General features: G+C 51.1%; 7 protein-coding genes across 7 annotated transcripts; 3 read left to right on the forward strand and 4 right to left on the reverse strand.

The window, feature by feature from the left end:
- Nucleotides 1-468: 468 nt before the first annotated feature.
- N7511_010545 (putative UDP-glucose:glycoprotein glucosyltransferase) lies at nucleotides 469-5,097 on the forward strand (the record flags this gene model as incomplete). Its single annotated transcript, XM_057132922.1, has 4 exons — nucleotides 469-617; nucleotides 701-1,877; nucleotides 1,927-2,187; nucleotides 2,245-5,097. 4 exons carry the CDS (start codon nucleotides 469-471, stop codon nucleotides 5,095-5,097), a joined length of 4,440 nt encoding a protein of 1,479 aa, XP_056980910.1.
- A 187-nt stretch (nucleotides 5,098-5,284) lies between these two features.
- On the reverse strand, nucleotides 5,285-7,268 carry N7511_010546 (MYB DNA-binding domain protein; the record flags this gene model as incomplete). Its single annotated transcript, XM_057132923.1, has 2 exons — nucleotides 5,285-7,146; nucleotides 7,205-7,268. 2 exons carry the CDS (start codon nucleotides 7,266-7,268, stop codon nucleotides 5,285-5,287), a joined length of 1,926 nt encoding a protein of 641 aa, XP_056980911.1.
- A 329-nt stretch (nucleotides 7,269-7,597) lies between these two features.
- Nucleotides 7,598-8,012, reverse strand: N7511_010547 (uncharacterized protein; the record flags this gene model as incomplete). The annotated part of the gene is made up of 2 exons (XM_057132924.1): nucleotides 7,598-7,767; nucleotides 7,967-8,012. 2 exons carry the CDS (start codon nucleotides 8,010-8,012, stop codon nucleotides 7,598-7,600), a joined length of 216 nt encoding a protein of 71 aa, XP_056980912.1.
- Nucleotides 8,013-8,078: 66 nt separating this feature from the next.
- N7511_010548 (exosome non-catalytic core subunit RRP40) lies at nucleotides 8,079-8,897 on the reverse strand (the record flags this gene model as incomplete). The annotated part of the gene is made up of 1 exon (XM_057132925.1): nucleotides 8,079-8,897. The coding sequence occupies one exon, from the start codon at nucleotides 8,895-8,897 to the stop codon at nucleotides 8,079-8,081; it is 819 nt and encodes a 272-aa protein (XP_056980913.1).
- A 461-nt stretch (nucleotides 8,898-9,358) lies between these two features.
- On the forward strand, nucleotides 9,359-11,157 carry N7511_010549 (ribosome-associated complex protein SSZ1; the record flags this gene model as incomplete). The annotated part of the gene is made up of 3 exons (XM_057132926.1): nucleotides 9,359-9,451; nucleotides 9,505-9,541; nucleotides 9,593-11,157. 3 exons carry the CDS (start codon nucleotides 9,359-9,361, stop codon nucleotides 11,155-11,157), a joined length of 1,695 nt encoding a protein of 564 aa, XP_056980914.1.
- Nucleotides 11,158-11,960: 803 nt separating this feature from the next.
- Nucleotides 11,961-12,900, reverse strand: N7511_010550 (SUR7/PalI family protein; the record flags this gene model as incomplete). Its single annotated transcript, XM_057132927.1, has 4 exons — nucleotides 11,961-12,228; nucleotides 12,288-12,470; nucleotides 12,563-12,833; nucleotides 12,888-12,900. 4 exons carry the CDS (start codon nucleotides 12,898-12,900, stop codon nucleotides 11,961-11,963), a joined length of 735 nt encoding a protein of 244 aa, XP_056980915.1.
- A 500-nt stretch (nucleotides 12,901-13,400) lies between these two features.
- Nucleotides 13,401-14,552, forward strand: N7511_010551 (uncharacterized protein; the record flags this gene model as incomplete). The annotated part of the gene is made up of 4 exons (XM_057132928.1): nucleotides 13,401-13,466; nucleotides 13,565-13,750; nucleotides 13,804-14,109; nucleotides 14,172-14,552. 4 exons carry the CDS (start codon nucleotides 13,401-13,403, stop codon nucleotides 14,550-14,552), a joined length of 939 nt encoding a protein of 312 aa, XP_056980916.1.
- Between the last annotated feature and the right edge of the window lie 43 nt (nucleotides 14,553-14,595).

Genomic DNA, 14,595 nt, shown 5'->3' on the forward strand with positions numbered 1-14,595 from the left:
CACATACTTTTATTTTGTTTATTTAAAACAGGCGGCGTTTCTGGTGGAGCATCTGGTGGTGTTCCAATGTTGACTTTACGACTAATGTCCTTATGAAAGCGCCCAGCATGTATAACATACTGGGAATAAAAATTCCAATCCATTTCAATTCATTTCAATTTCTCTTGTGTATAACTTGCACCTGTAGTGACCAGTCAAGAGTGAAACCTCGGAGATTGCGGCAATTGCCGCTCCGTCGACCGTAGAACCCCGATAAGCGATAACGAAACGCCCCAAGTGTCCAGATCAGCCGAATCTCCAACCTCACCTTGACATCTTATTGACACGGGCTAGGGCTCATTGGGTCCGTTATGCTTGATACGACTCACATGGATATCTAAACTCGGTGATTTCACCTATATTAGCCCGCCCAAACTCAGGGCGACCCCCTTATAAACAACCATCTATACAACCTTCACCAACCCAACAATGAAGATGGGATCTCGTATCTCCTGGCGTTGGTACGCCGCCATTGGAGTCCTCATCCCAGGCTGCATTTCAAATGCCAACGCTAGCCCAGCCGTCAATGTGGCGCTCCAAGCCTCCTTCGACTCGGCCCCGTACCTAGTCGAGCTCTTGTATGTGATGTTGCACAATAGATTACCCTCACGACTTGGCGAAGAGTCCAAACAAACAATGCTAATGCACAAATCAACCACAGGGAATCTGCCGCAGAAGAAAACTCCACTGCATACTTCCCATTGCTGGACCGCATCGCCGACGGCACCTTTGAAGACCTCACAACAGAGCAAGAGCTCTACAATAAATTCCTGGCCGTCGTCCAAGAAGGCGGATACCTGCGCACCCAAGAGAGTCTTTCATCCTTTAAGCTCTCGCTTTCGGTCCGCTCCCCCGCGCCCCGCATCGAAGCTCACTACCAATTCTACAATACCTCCGTCCAGCAATCCCTAGGCGCAGCCCAGGATGCCGTGTGCCCAGTCTGGGTCCACCTAGACGGCAAGCAATACTGTTCTTCGACGCTGGAGCGCGCGCAGCAGGATGTACTTGATCCGCAGGATCCCCGCGAACTGCCCTTCGACCGAGTCCTTGGTGAAATCTCGCTCCCTCCTGCTGTGCTCTACGCGGATATTTCCGCGCCCATGTTTAGAGATTTCCATGAGACGCTGAGTGATATGGCGAAGCAAGGGCAGATCTCGTACCGTGTTCGCTACCGACCTCCTCAGCATTGGGTTTCGCGGCCGTTGTTTGTTTCCGGATATGGCGTTGAGCTTGCTTTGAAGAAGACGGATTATATTGTCATTGATGATCGTGCTGCTGAGAAGCTCGATACCGAGAATGACTCGGATCTGGAGACTAAGGAGGATGCCCCGGATGATTTGAGGCCTTTGTCTGCTTCGGAGGTGGCACGGTTGGGTGTTAATTCTGCGAAGTATGTTATGGACAGTCCTGAACCTTTGGAGGCTTTGATCAAGCTTTCGCAGAACTTCCCTCAGTATTCTTCAATTGTGGCGGCTCACAATGCTACTGGGGAGATGTTGCAGGAGATTCGTCACAACCGGGCGAGGATGATTCCTGGTGGTCAAAATGTTATGTGGATTAATGGTGTGCAGATGGATACGCGCCAGGTCGATGCCTTTTCTCTGTTGGAGCATCTGCGTCGGGAGAGGAAGCTTATTGAGAAGTTCCGGGGTCTCGGTCTTTCTGCTAAAGATGCTGTTAAGCTTCTATCGCACCAGATTCTCACTGAGGCTCAAGCTGGTGGTGAAGAGCAGCGATATGACTACCGCGATGATCCGGAGGACAACCAGGTTATTATCTGGTTGAATGACCTGGAGAAGGATACCAGATATGAGGGCTGGTCTAGTGGGCTCGAGGCGGTTCGTGCCTTTATCTCGTATTGTTCTAAACTATGCTGATTTCTTTTAGTACATTGCCAGCGGTTATCCAGGACAGCTCCCTCCAGTCCGTAGGGACCTCCACAATGTTGTGGTTCCTGTTGACCTTTCCGATCCGGAGAGCATGATGCTAATTGCTGGTAACCTGAATGCTTTCATCAAGAGAGGAATTCCTGTAAGATTTGGGCTTGTGCCTCTCGGCTCGTCTCCTGAGTCTATCGCGCAGCTCAAGGTGGCTCACTATCTTTACGATGCGTATGGTCTGGAATCTCTTGTCAAGTATCTCGAAGCGGTATGCTCATATTGACCCAAACCCCCCGAGGCACATCATGGGCTAATATTGAAATAGCAAGCTACTAAGGGAAAGAGAGGCTCCCCTGACAAGTCGTGCTTCGTCACTTCTATCGTGGAACAAGAGCCTCTTGGAGACCATCCAGCTCTCTCCCTTGACCAAGTCTTGAAGAGCGAGAAGTACAATTCTCTCGTATCTCACACAACTGCCTACCAGCGCCGTCTGAGCCTTACCGGCGATGCACCTAACTTCCTGGTCAACGGTATCCCCGTTCCCCGCGATGGCAACTGGATGCAGGGAATGAGTGTGCAGATCAGTCGAGATCTGAAGCTGGTTCAGCAGGGAATTGCCGAGGATCTCTTTGAGGAGGATGCTTGGCTCCCCGAATTCTTCCTGGCTGGGGCATTCAAGAGACGTAATACTTTCCTCATGCCCGAAGATCCCAAGAGTGTCCGTATTGTGGATCTTGTCGGCGTTCTTGGATCAGATGAGAACTCTTTGGACAAGATTCCTCGTATTGTGTCTGAGAATAGCGCTTTGGAAAGTGTGCACATGATTGTCGTCGGTAATTTCGAGGCTGAGGGCGTTGCATTGTTGACTGAAACCCTCAAACTGCGGAAGGAACATCCTGATGTTGAAATACTTCTGCTTCACAACGCCGCATCAGATGATGAGGCTGTCCCCAAGACTCTCGTCATGGTCTCTCAGTCGCTTGCCAAAGGCGAGAGCCTCGACCAGGTCCTGGCTCAGCTCAGTGCATCTGACGATGATGCTGAGATTCCAGAGATCGCAGATGAAGAGCTTTCTGCGGTCCAGGTATTGCACCAGCGCTTGGTCAAAGAACTAGGGTTTGAAGCTGGCACCGAAGGACTTGTCATTAATGGCCGCGCAGTCGGTCCTGTCGAGAAGGATTACCCACTCACAATGGAAGAATTAAGCCAGCTCATCGCGTATGAACGGCTCAAACGCCTCGATCCCGTTGCATTGGCTGTCGCCCAGCTGGGCTTCCAGTCTAAGATCTCAAGTCCGCTCGACCTCGCCAAGCTAACCTCGCTTGTGGCTCTTTCTATGATCTCGGACGTTCCAGAGGGGATCTTTGAGAACACTCCTGATTTCAGAATGGATGTGTCTGATAAGTGGAGGACTGTTTACTCTGTAATTACCGTGTCCAACTCTGATGATCCTACGATTAATGTTGCCGTTGTTCTCGATCCTGCATCTGAGGTTGCCCAGCGATGGCTGCCAGTCATCAAGGTTCTTTCCGAACTGTCTGGTGTTCAAGTCAAGATCTTCCTTAACCCTAAGGAGGGCCTCAAGGAGCTACCAGTGAAGCGATTCTACCGTTATGTTCTCGAGTCAGAGCCGTCGTTTACCGAAGCTGGTGCTCTTGCTCGACCTCAAGCTTCCTTCACTGGTGTGCCAGTTGAGGCGCTGCTTACTCTGGGCATGGACGTGCCTTCATCGTGGCTTGTTGCTCCCAAGGAGTCGATCCACGACTTAGACAATGTTAAGCTGAGCTCGCTTAAGTCTGGAGCCAATGTCGATGCCATCTATGCTCTCGAGCACATCCTCATCGAGGGCCACTCCCGTGATCTCACAACCAAAACACCTCCTAGAGGTGTTCAGCTCACATTAGGCACAGAGAAGAACCACTACTTCGCAGACACTATCATCATGGCAAACCTAGGATACTTCCAATTCAAAGCCCAGCCAGGCCTGTGGCAAATCAACCTCAAGCCCGGCCGCAGCGAGAAGCTCTTCAATATCGACAGCGTCGGCGGCCTTGGATACCGCTCACAACCCGGCGACGAAAGCAATGAGGTAGCCCTGCTTACCTTCCAAGGCCGCACCCTGTTCCCGCGCCTATCCCGCAAACCAGGCCACGAAGACGAAGACGTCCTTGATACCGGCATCCAACCCGGCTCAACAAAAGACTTCTTCGCCAAGGGCCTCAACTTCGCCTCAGGCGTCCTCTCCAGCGTAGGGGTGAGCACCAAGACCAACGGCCAACAAGCCGACATCAACATCTTCTCAGTGGCAAGCGGACACCTCTACGAACGCATGCTAAACATCATGATGGTTTCAGTAATGCGCCACACCAAACACACCGTGAAATTCTGGTTCATCGAACAATTCCTATCTCCCTCTTTCCGCGCCTTCCTCCCCTCCCTCGCGAAGGAATACAACTTCTCCTACGAGATGGTCACCTACAAATGGCCCCACTGGCTGCGCTCCCAGAAGGAAAAACAGCGCGAAATCTGGGGCTACAAGATGCTCTTCCTGGACGTCCTCTTCCCCCTCTCTCTGGACAAAGTGATCTTCGTCGACGCGGACCAGATCGTTCGCACAGACATGCACGATCTAGTCACGCACGATCTCCAAGACGCGCCATACGGCTTCACGCCGATGGGCGATTCCCGCGCTGAGATGGAAGGTTTCCGCTTCTGGAAGCAGGGATACTGGGCTAACTTCCTGCGTGGGAGTCCTTATCATATTTCCGCGCTTTATGTGGTCGACTTGAATCGGTTCCGGGCTTTGGCTGCGGGTGATCGGCTGCGTGGGCAGTATCAGATGCTTTCGTCTGATCCGAATAGTCTCAGTAATTTGGATCAGGATCTGCCTAATCATATGCAGCATCATATTCCTATTCATAGTCTGCCTCAGGAATGGTTGTGGTGTGAGACTTGGTGTGCGGATGAGGATTTGGAGGCTGCGAAGACGATTGATCTTTGCAATAATCCTCTTACTAAGGAGCCTAAATTGGAGAGGGCTAGGAGGCAGGTTCCTGAGTGGACGGTTTATGATGATGAGATTGCGGCGCTGGCTAAAAGGGTTGCTGGGGTTGAGGTTGAGGATGCTGCTGGGGTTGAGTTTGTGCAGAGTGGTGAGGATAGGAAGGACGAGTTGTAGTTGTGCATATCACTCTTACAGGATATAACTTAGAGAATCCAATTACTGTTTATCAGTGACATTTTTGGGGATGGAAAATTGAACATTCGTTTATTTCATTTCTCGGCATGATGTGATTGCAATTGAGGCTTGGAACAAAGAAGGATGGGGTATCTTGGAACAAAGAAAAGCAAATGTAGCAACTGCTTTACTCCAAGCTGGATTCGAACTTGACGCTTGCATTGCTGTCAATCTCTTCCTCGTCACTATCGGACTCATCGGGAACTAGGGTAGTGGCAGCGGTGGCGGAGGTTGAAGAGACAGCAGCAGAGGAAGATTGAGAGTTGTCGCTGTCACTGTCGAAGCTGTGGTCAGCGTCACTGGAAGCTTTCTTGGACTTCTTGGACCTCTTCGCTCTAGGCTCACTCTGTGCCTCACTACTCGATGCTTCCGCGGCACGGCGTTCTTCTGCCTCCAATATCTCCTTTTCCTCTTTCTTTTGCTTCTTACGCTCCTTGCGCGCGGTTTTATCTGACGTCAGTTCACTATCAGCAATCTCTTGCTTCTGTTTCTCACGTCTCTCCTTCTTCTCGCGCTTCTTCTCTTCTTTGGTCTTAGGAGACGACACGGCCTCTGCGTCTGCATTGAGAACCTCAGTGGGCTTCGAATTCTTTGATTTCTTAGACTTCTTTGACTTTTTTGCCGACTCAGACTCAGATTCAGACTCAGACTCAGCGTGCTCGGTGGGGGCATGGCTCATGTCCCGCATAATTTCGGAAAGCACTTGTGTTTGGGTTGGATGAGAGCCCCGGGTCTCTTGAACCTCGTTGGCTTTCATATCCACGTCGCTGTCATCATCTTTCACGTATTGTTCGCTTTTGTGATGGTCGCCCAATTTTCTGTTCCAATGGCGAGCCCTCCTAGCAGACTTCTCGTAATCAAAGACAGCGTCTGGGTTGCCATTGGTTCGCATTTTCATGACAACAGGCCGAAGCTTGCGGAATTTGTCAGAGCACTGTTGTTCGGATCTTTTATTATCCAATGCGGCGCTAATGGTACCCCAGGGGACCAGAGTCTCGTCCATTTCATAGAAGTCTTTGCCCAAAGATTTGCGTTTCTCTTCTTTATTGAGGGTGTGGCTCAGACTTTCCCAGACTGCCTGCATGGCCTCTAGGAAGAGCTTTGCTTCCTCTTCGGACCATGAGCCGCGATTCATAGTATCTTTGTATCTGAGCTTGTTCTTCCAGCGTTGCCAAACGTCATCATCACTGCGACCGAGCAGTCTCCCGATGTACGTCCATTTCGGTCCATGTGATTCATGCAGCTCAATGAGCTCTTCATCTTGCTCTGGTGACCAGTCATGTGCCCGTTGAGATGAGCCCTGGAAATGTCGGCGCATGAATCGGTACACGGAGCGGCGATCACGGCCAGGAAGAAGACAGTAAATCTCGTCCCAGAATTCGGATTTGGATATGGTCGCTGTGGGGAGTGGCCAATCCTGGGATCCACGCTCTGAGTGGTGGACCAACTCGTCGAACGTGAGGCTGGAGATTCCATGCAATTTACAGAAATTGACCTTATGTGACTCGATCTTCTCGAGTTCCTCGGGGGTGTAGAAGCCGATTGTCTTGTTGTCTGCCTCTCTTACTCTTGGGCCTCGCACATTGTTCTTGCTGTCGGTATTGCGCTTGGCAGCCCGAGAAGCAGGGGCCTTTGTGCCATTGGAATCTTTCTTATGTTTGCTAGACTTCCGAGCTTTCTTGTCCAAACTTTCGAGCTTCAATGGGGTGGCTTGGCTGGACATTAAACCATGCGTCGTGGAAGGTGACTCTGTCTCATGTTGCGCATCATCCTTGCGGTGCTTTCTTTTAGACTTCTTGCGCTCGGGTTCGTCCTCGCGCTTTCGCTTCGAGGGCTTCGCATTGTCGTCTGGAGGTGGAGTTCCTATGCCATTGACCTCTTTGTGTTGACTCAATCTCTCCCTCTTCTCCTTCTTCTTCGCATGGCGATTCTTCTTGTCTCTCTTTTTGAGCTCTGACGAGTCCTCTTCTGAATACGGAGTTTCGGGGACTGGAATGCAAACGTCAGGGTCAAAACTGTTGAAACTCGATTGCATTGGTAAACTTACCGACAACTCCGAAGTCATCAGGAATCTCGGGGATTCCCTCGGGTTGTGATGAGTTTTGGCCCATGGTGAAGCCCGAGATGTGGGGAGAAGGATGGGAAAATGCAGTGGAGGAAGCTTCGCATGTCCGAACCCGAACAAAATTTACGGATAAGAGCTCGTGGTACGGCAGTACCTTGACCGTGTTCTTGACCGCCTCTATGCTCGTGCAGTTGGAATTCGAGACTCAATTGGATGTCTTTCGGGATGATTGAAGGGAAAAGTAATATGTACGATCATTCCATACTTTCGATTCAAAAGGCAAGCTCTTATATGGATCTGATTGTAAATGCAACCCAGGCGATGCAACTTAAAAAAAGTGCATTTATTGCTGATCGAACAGCTTCAAGTGTTTAGTCAAACATTCGCTCCTTCCTCCATCAACCAGCCAAGTGGTCGAGCAGTAACTCGGTCATTCAATCTTCCTTGGTCTAGTGGTGATGATTTCCGCTTGTCATTAATACCGATAAGCGCGGGAGACCGGGGTTCGATTCCCCGAGGGAGAGTTTCTTTTTTGTTTGCACTTACTTAGATCTCTTGTGCAGCGTTTTTTTGCAGGTTGACTATTGACTAACTATACAAAATACTCGTCTACTCATCGCATCGACTCTGTTGGGCCTCGGAGTAGGTGTGCACGACCTATAGATCTGGGTATCTGGGAATCACACACAAGATTACAGCGAAATTTCTATTTCTTGACCGGAGTGTAGAGTTATATATTCTTACATTGGGAACGGGGTTTATGCTCATGGATTGCATTAATAGTGTACATGCTGGCATAAAAGCATAGAATTCAAATGCAAGTCGTAACCCCCATACTCCAGCCCAATGAGCACAATCAAGTCAGCTTCATCTCCCGTAGGACCTTTGATACCAGCTTCTTCTGGTCATGCGGGTGAAGGTTGTTCTGATCAGTTTCCCGCAGACAACGCCCAATGGCAACTGTAGCCTTGACAGCGTTCTCTTCAGAGTCGGAGCAGTTCACCCACACCTTTCCGTTCCGCCCAACAGCAAGCTCAAATCCTCCAAAGGGATCTAACTTTTTATCAAGCTCAGCAAGGACGACAAGCCCTTCAATTTCATCGGTCTCAGCTGAAGAGGAACTTGCCCGAATCAAGCGGGCAGCCATTCCAGTTGAAACATCGAAGACCATTCCGCCCGCAAGAGGACCCATGCCTCCTTCAGCTTTTCCGGTTGATGGACTCACGCAGGTAAGCTCGATTTCGGCGCCGGCGCCGACTCCCACAGACAGTACTCGGGCATACACCAGTTCGCCTTGCTTTAGCATTGGCCTCGTCTTCTTGGATGCGCCCTCAAATGATAATTGACCCAGGAGGGCATGCGCTGTATGCGGAGTGATCATACAGTGGAAGAAATCAGCGCTAGAGTGGTGGATCTGTGCGATGACGAAGTCGTTGACGGTGGGGATGTATCGGCGGTTGGGAAAAGAAAGAAGAGAGACTGTATTTTTCTTGGCATCGGTCATGAGGAGACCGGCTTGTGTGGCTGTTAAGACATGCTTGGAGTCCGTAGATTTGGAAGAGGGCTGTGAGAGGATACGAAGGCCAGGGCCCAGCCGTAGAGGGTTGGAGTTGTTGGTAGGAAGATGGTCGCGAGGTACCTCATCGCTGGGTAATAAGACAAGTGGGGTGGTCATGGTGAGTGTTGTGATGGAGCAAAAATTAAGACAGCTCGAGCTCAAGGTGCTCTTTGAAGTTGAGCAAGCATCAAATTATCTGCAAACCCATATTTCCTTATCTACACGTGACTGTCGCATATACTCGCCAACATACTGAGGGGACAGGTTGCATACGTGAGTATTGCTTATTGCCAGAGCTCCTCATAGTTCTACTCTAATTACGAAGTTTGACTTGCTACTCTACCCAACCCTCAGCAATTCAACAATGCTGTCACGGTGGGCATGTCAAGATGTGGCGGTACTGTGTAATCTGCGCCACAACCCTATCGATAAGGCCCAGCCACAGCGGACGAAAATCTTCAAAAGATTTTTCGATTCCCCCTCATCGAGCCCTTCATCACGAACATCCCCTTTCACGCCGTGACGTGTGATATCCCTTTTCTTTTTTAATTTATAAACCATTTATTATCACATTCAAAATGGGTGACGCCACTGCCCCCGCTGAGGTCGAGCGTTTCGCTATCGGTATCTCATTCGGTAACTCTTGCAGTTCAATTGCCCGTATCTCGCCTGTATGTATATGTGTGTGCAATCTGAGATAGTGCAATGACTTACAATATCACAGGAGGGCAAGCCCGAGGTTATTGCCAACGAGGAAGGAGGTAAGACTTTCGAACCCCGCGCTCAGTGAACCCGAATTAACCCTATGCTAGACCGTCAAATCCCTTCTATCCTTTCTTATATCGAGGGCGAGGAGTACCACGGCACCCAGGCCAAGGCTCAGCTCATCCGCAACTCCGCCAACACTGTCGCATACTTCCGCGATTTCCTCGGCAAGGAATTCAAGTCTATCGACCCTACTCCCTGCCACCAGTCTGCCCACCCCCAGCAGCAGGACTCGACTGTCGCTTTCACCATCCGCGACACCGAGAGCGAGACCCCCAACACCATCACTGTTTCCGAGATCTCTACCCGTCACTTCAAGCGCCTGAGACAGTCCGCCTCCGACTTCCTTGGTAAGGATGTCAACGCCGCTGTCATCACCGTCCCCACCAACTTCACCGATGCTCAGCGTGAGGCCCTCGTTACTTCCGCCAAGGCTGCTGGTCTCGATGTTCTCCAGCTGATCCACGAGCCCGTCGCCGCCGTCATGGCCTACGATGCCCGCCCCGAGGCTACCGTTACCGACAAGCTGACCGTTGTTGCTGACTTCGGTGGCACTCGCTCCGACGTTGCCGTTGTTGCCTGCCGCGGAGGCATGTACACTATCCTCGCCACTGCTCACGACTACGAGCTCGGTGGTGTCTCCCTCGACCAGATCATCATCGACCACTTCGCCAAGGAGTTCATGAAGAAGCACAAGACCGACCCCCGTGAGAACGCCCGTGGTCTTGCTAAGCTCAAGCTTGAGGGTGAGGCTACTCGCAAGGCCCTCTCTTTGAGCAGCAACGCCCAGATCAGCATTGAGAGCTTGGTCGACGGTGTTGACTACGGTAGCACCATCAACCGCACCCGTTTCGAGCTTCTCGCCGGCAAGGTCTTCGCTCAGTTCACCGACCTGATCCAGCAGGTTGTCAAGAAGGCCGAACTCGATGTTCTCGACATCAACGAGGTTATCTTCTCCGGTGGTGTCTCTCACACCCCCAAGCTCGCCCAGCTGGTCAGCAACATCTTCCCCGAGACCACCACCGTCCTGGCCCCCGCCACCTCCATCACCGCCATCAACCCCTCCGAGCTGTCTGCCCGTGGTGCCGCCTTCCAGGCTTCCCTCGTGCAGGAGTTCGAGCACGAGGATATCGAGCAGTCCATCCACCCCATGGTCACTGTCACCCCCCACCTGACCAAGGCCATTGGTGTCGAGTTCACCTCCGCTTCCGGCGTCACCTTCCAGCCCCTGCTCAGCGCTGAGACTGCTCTCCCCGCCCGCCGCATTGCTCAGTACTCCGCACCCAAGGAGGGTGGTGACGTCCTGGTCCGCGTGTGCGAGGGTGCCCGTGACATCAAGGTCACCAAGCCCGAGCCCAAGGCCAAGGAGGAGAAGCCCGCCCAGGACGAGGATGACTCCGACTTTGACTCCGAGGATGACGAGGAGGAGGAGACCCGTGAGATTATCTGGAAGACCGAGAAGCCCGTTGCCGAGCTCGCCGTCAAGGGCGTCAAGGCCAACGGCAAGATCGAGGTCATGGTTCACGTCAACCCCGATCTTGGTCTCCAGATCGCTGTCCGTGAGGTTGGTTCCCAGAACGCCGTCCGTGGTGCTGTCAACGGCTCCGCTTAAGTTTTCCTTCCCTCCTGTGAAAAAAAAAAAGACATGGATTTCGTTTATGGTGTGATGATGCATGCATGACTGATAGAGGCTGTCTTTTTTTATGTTTGTCTTTTACTTATACTGCAGTTATCATCATGGAGTCTTTTCCTTTCCTACTTTTCAGACTCAGATTTACATAGAACTCAATTGGATTGGCCAATAGAGATTGACTTTTGCACGTACCTTTCTGTTTTCCCTGGATTCTCATCGCCCTGTGATCGGTGATTGGTTCACAATTGTAGAATCAGAATCCACACAAGGATATCTATATCTTTGCAAGCTAGGAATCTAGATCATGATAAACTTCCAAAGGAAGACAACATATTATATTACAACAACTATTAAGTATCGTCGCAACCAAAACACAAATCCAAAATGATCTTGAAAAATCGGAGAATCGTTTCAACCATGTGATCCATCCATCAATCATCAAAAGCTTGCGTCTCTCTTCAAGCGTGGACCAATCCAAAATGGGTATTGCGCAGTGTATGCCCACAGCCATTTGGTGGCCACGGAATTAAGTTCAGTAAAGATCGTAAGGGTTTCGTAAACAGCATCAAGCGAGTGTAAGTGCTTCAAAAACAAAGTGTAGTCAGAGTCTCCTGGCGATAGCCTGGAACATCCAATGGGAGTGGTGTCAACACAGGGGGACACAACGTCAATTGTGTGAAAGGCCCAGAGATCGATCGAAATCGATAGTTTTGTCTTGCGCTCCGGTTTTTCTTTTCTTGTCGCGATCAGATGACGAACGCTTTAAGACAGCTTATGTTCCCTTAAGCGGGGAAGGAAGTGTTCTCGCGCTCCTTGTTTTGGCTCTTCACACTGTTAGAGCGCTGCGAAGAGAAGAAGCCACGGCGGCGTTCCTTGCGTCCACTGTATCCAGACTTGTCTTTGCGGCCGACGGCACCACCAAGGCAGTACATCAGACATGCGATGAAGAGACAGGCGGTTGCAGTCCACATGAATGCGAAGGCCTTGACGCCGACCTTGGAGCTTTGGCCATTTCTGTTGAAAGCGTCGCGGCCCTGGACGTAGACAGCACTACCAAACCTAGTTAGCACATTTGAATTTGGAGGAATGTCAATTGAGGCGGGACATACGTCATGAGACAGGTGGTGATGACCTGGAAGGTCAGGCCGAGCCAGGCGAGGAAACCAGAGAGATAGCCTGCAATACGCGTGCACATGGCTAGCAGACCGGTGAAGAGCGACAGCACGATGAAGAACAGACCAATGATGATGAAGGGGAACATGAAACGCGACATCAAGAAGTAGTGGCTTGTTCTGTAGGCATTGTTAGTATACGTCGATGTCTATCTGATTCCCATACAGGACGTGGAGATAACCTACCCAATGAATTCTGGGGGAACATTCACATCGGTGTTAAAAGTGCGGTGGCTTGGGGGTCGAATGGGTAGTCGGGGTGTGATTTGCCGCATACACTCCTGCCCTCGCTGTTCACACTGCAGACGTTCCAGAAGGTCCATCGCGAAGTTGTCGGAGCCCCAGGAATATTTCCTGTGTCCGCCTGCAGGAAATAGATCTCATTCAGTGGAGTGCTGTTGCGAGCACCAGCCAGCAGTGTGAGGAAGATTAGCAAGACGGAGCCTGCTGTGAAGAACAGGCCCAAAAAGCCCAATGTAACTCCTATAGTGGCCGTCAGATTTTGATACTGTGATCAACTGGGGGAAAGTTGCTTACTGCTCAAACCCATTGCGTTTGATCCCTGGGTTAACCAGTACAGATGGTCAAGAGGAAGTAGGAAGTAATAAGTGAAGTATACGAGGTTGGGGGGGTATTTCAAAGGAACGAGATCGAGGGACTTTGGGGGGAGAAAAGAGGTGAAATTTCGAGTGGACAAGGAACCAACTCTATAAGAGCCGGGGGAATCCGAGGCCCCTCTGATATAATGCGCATCATCAGTTCTTCGTCTCCTTCAAAATTGAGCCCATCGACGATCGTAACGTCATGCTTGCACCTGATCGACTAACTGGTTGTAGTTTAGCGCACACTCTATTGGCGGCCCTAAGCCCAATGGGGTTAGCCCACGGCGGTCCATGACGAAGTGAAGCACGAAACAACGTTGCAGCTGCTATCGCGGTGAGAGCCCAACAGTGACGTGGATCAATCTGGAATTTCTCTGCCTATCCAGGTTTTTTTTAGTCTGTCCTTGCCATTGCCCTTACTGCCCTTAGCTTGACCGAGAACCCTACCATGGCCACTTGGGCTTATCCCCCACTGCCGGCAGAGCAGATCAATCATGAGGCGGACACTGCGCTGGTACGTCCATGTCCTTCTCACATAGAGCTCCATACCTTATTGGGGACTGTGGAGCCCTCCCCCATCCCCAATATAATATGCCAACCCATCGATCTTAGGCCCAAGAGCTAGAATGGCTGCTGCAGTCCATGCAGGATTCACTTGCCTCCCTGAAAGAAGGATTGCAAGAATGTGCCGTCCTTCTAGCCCCACAAGAACCAGGCTCGACTTTAGTGCTCTCATCGCTGCGGTCGGAAAATGTCAAAGGCTTCGTGACTAGAGTCGGCACCAAGGTGGTGAAAGGAGTACGTATACCAGATCCGACACGCGATCGAAGAGAGAGCTGATCATTTTCTAGGATATCCAATTGCGCCTTGCATCGCTGCCGCCTACGCGCGGTGCCCCCAGTACCCGTCTCAATCTGTCCCAGGCACCTGGTGCGCCGGAACTGGTCCTGCCGCAGCTGGTCTCCGTGCGAGATCTGGTCGCGCAGAGTTTGGATATCGTCGATGTGAGCACTTGGACGGGTGACCCTCTCAATGCGGGTTTCATCTTTGGTCAACTGCATCTCTTGCTGGAGACTATTAGTGAGGCAAGGCAGATGTTGAAAGGGGAGAGCGATGATACGCGCGGAAAGTGGTGGGACGCCAGCGCGACTGAAAATGTGTGTGCAGTCCATGAGGCTATCATTGGTGACCGTTTACTGATCTTGATACTTTACTTTAGATGTTCGATCCTCCCCTCCCACCGCACTTATCATTCCATCTTTCTATCACAGACTCTGCCCTGGTTCTTCTCCTTCGGACATTGGAGTCCACTGCTCTCAATCACGCGCCTACTGCATTCGCTTCAGATATCTCACTGACAGGGTTTTCTCTGCGAGATCGGATATTCGGATCACGGGCACCAACACATGACGAAGCGGGTGCCTTATTCCATTGGCAAGATGAAGAAGTACGCGTAAAGGAGAAGGTCCGGGTTGAAAGCCAGGATCCTAGTCTTATGGCCGTCATGGCGAAATTGTCCGCCCTTGAGCATGAAGTGATGCGGTGTGTAAGTGCACTGAAAGTGCTCATGGGTAATGAAGATACAGAAAGTGAAGCGTAGTGCTTTTGATACCCTATATTGGAATAGAAAATGCCTTCAATCC

Source organism: Penicillium nucicola (assembly GCF_028828085.1).
Source record: "Penicillium nucicola strain IBT 29836 chromosome Unknown utg000010l, whole genome shotgun sequence".
Lineage (NCBI taxonomy): Eukaryota > Fungi > Ascomycota > Eurotiomycetes > Eurotiales > Aspergillaceae > Penicillium > Penicillium nucicola.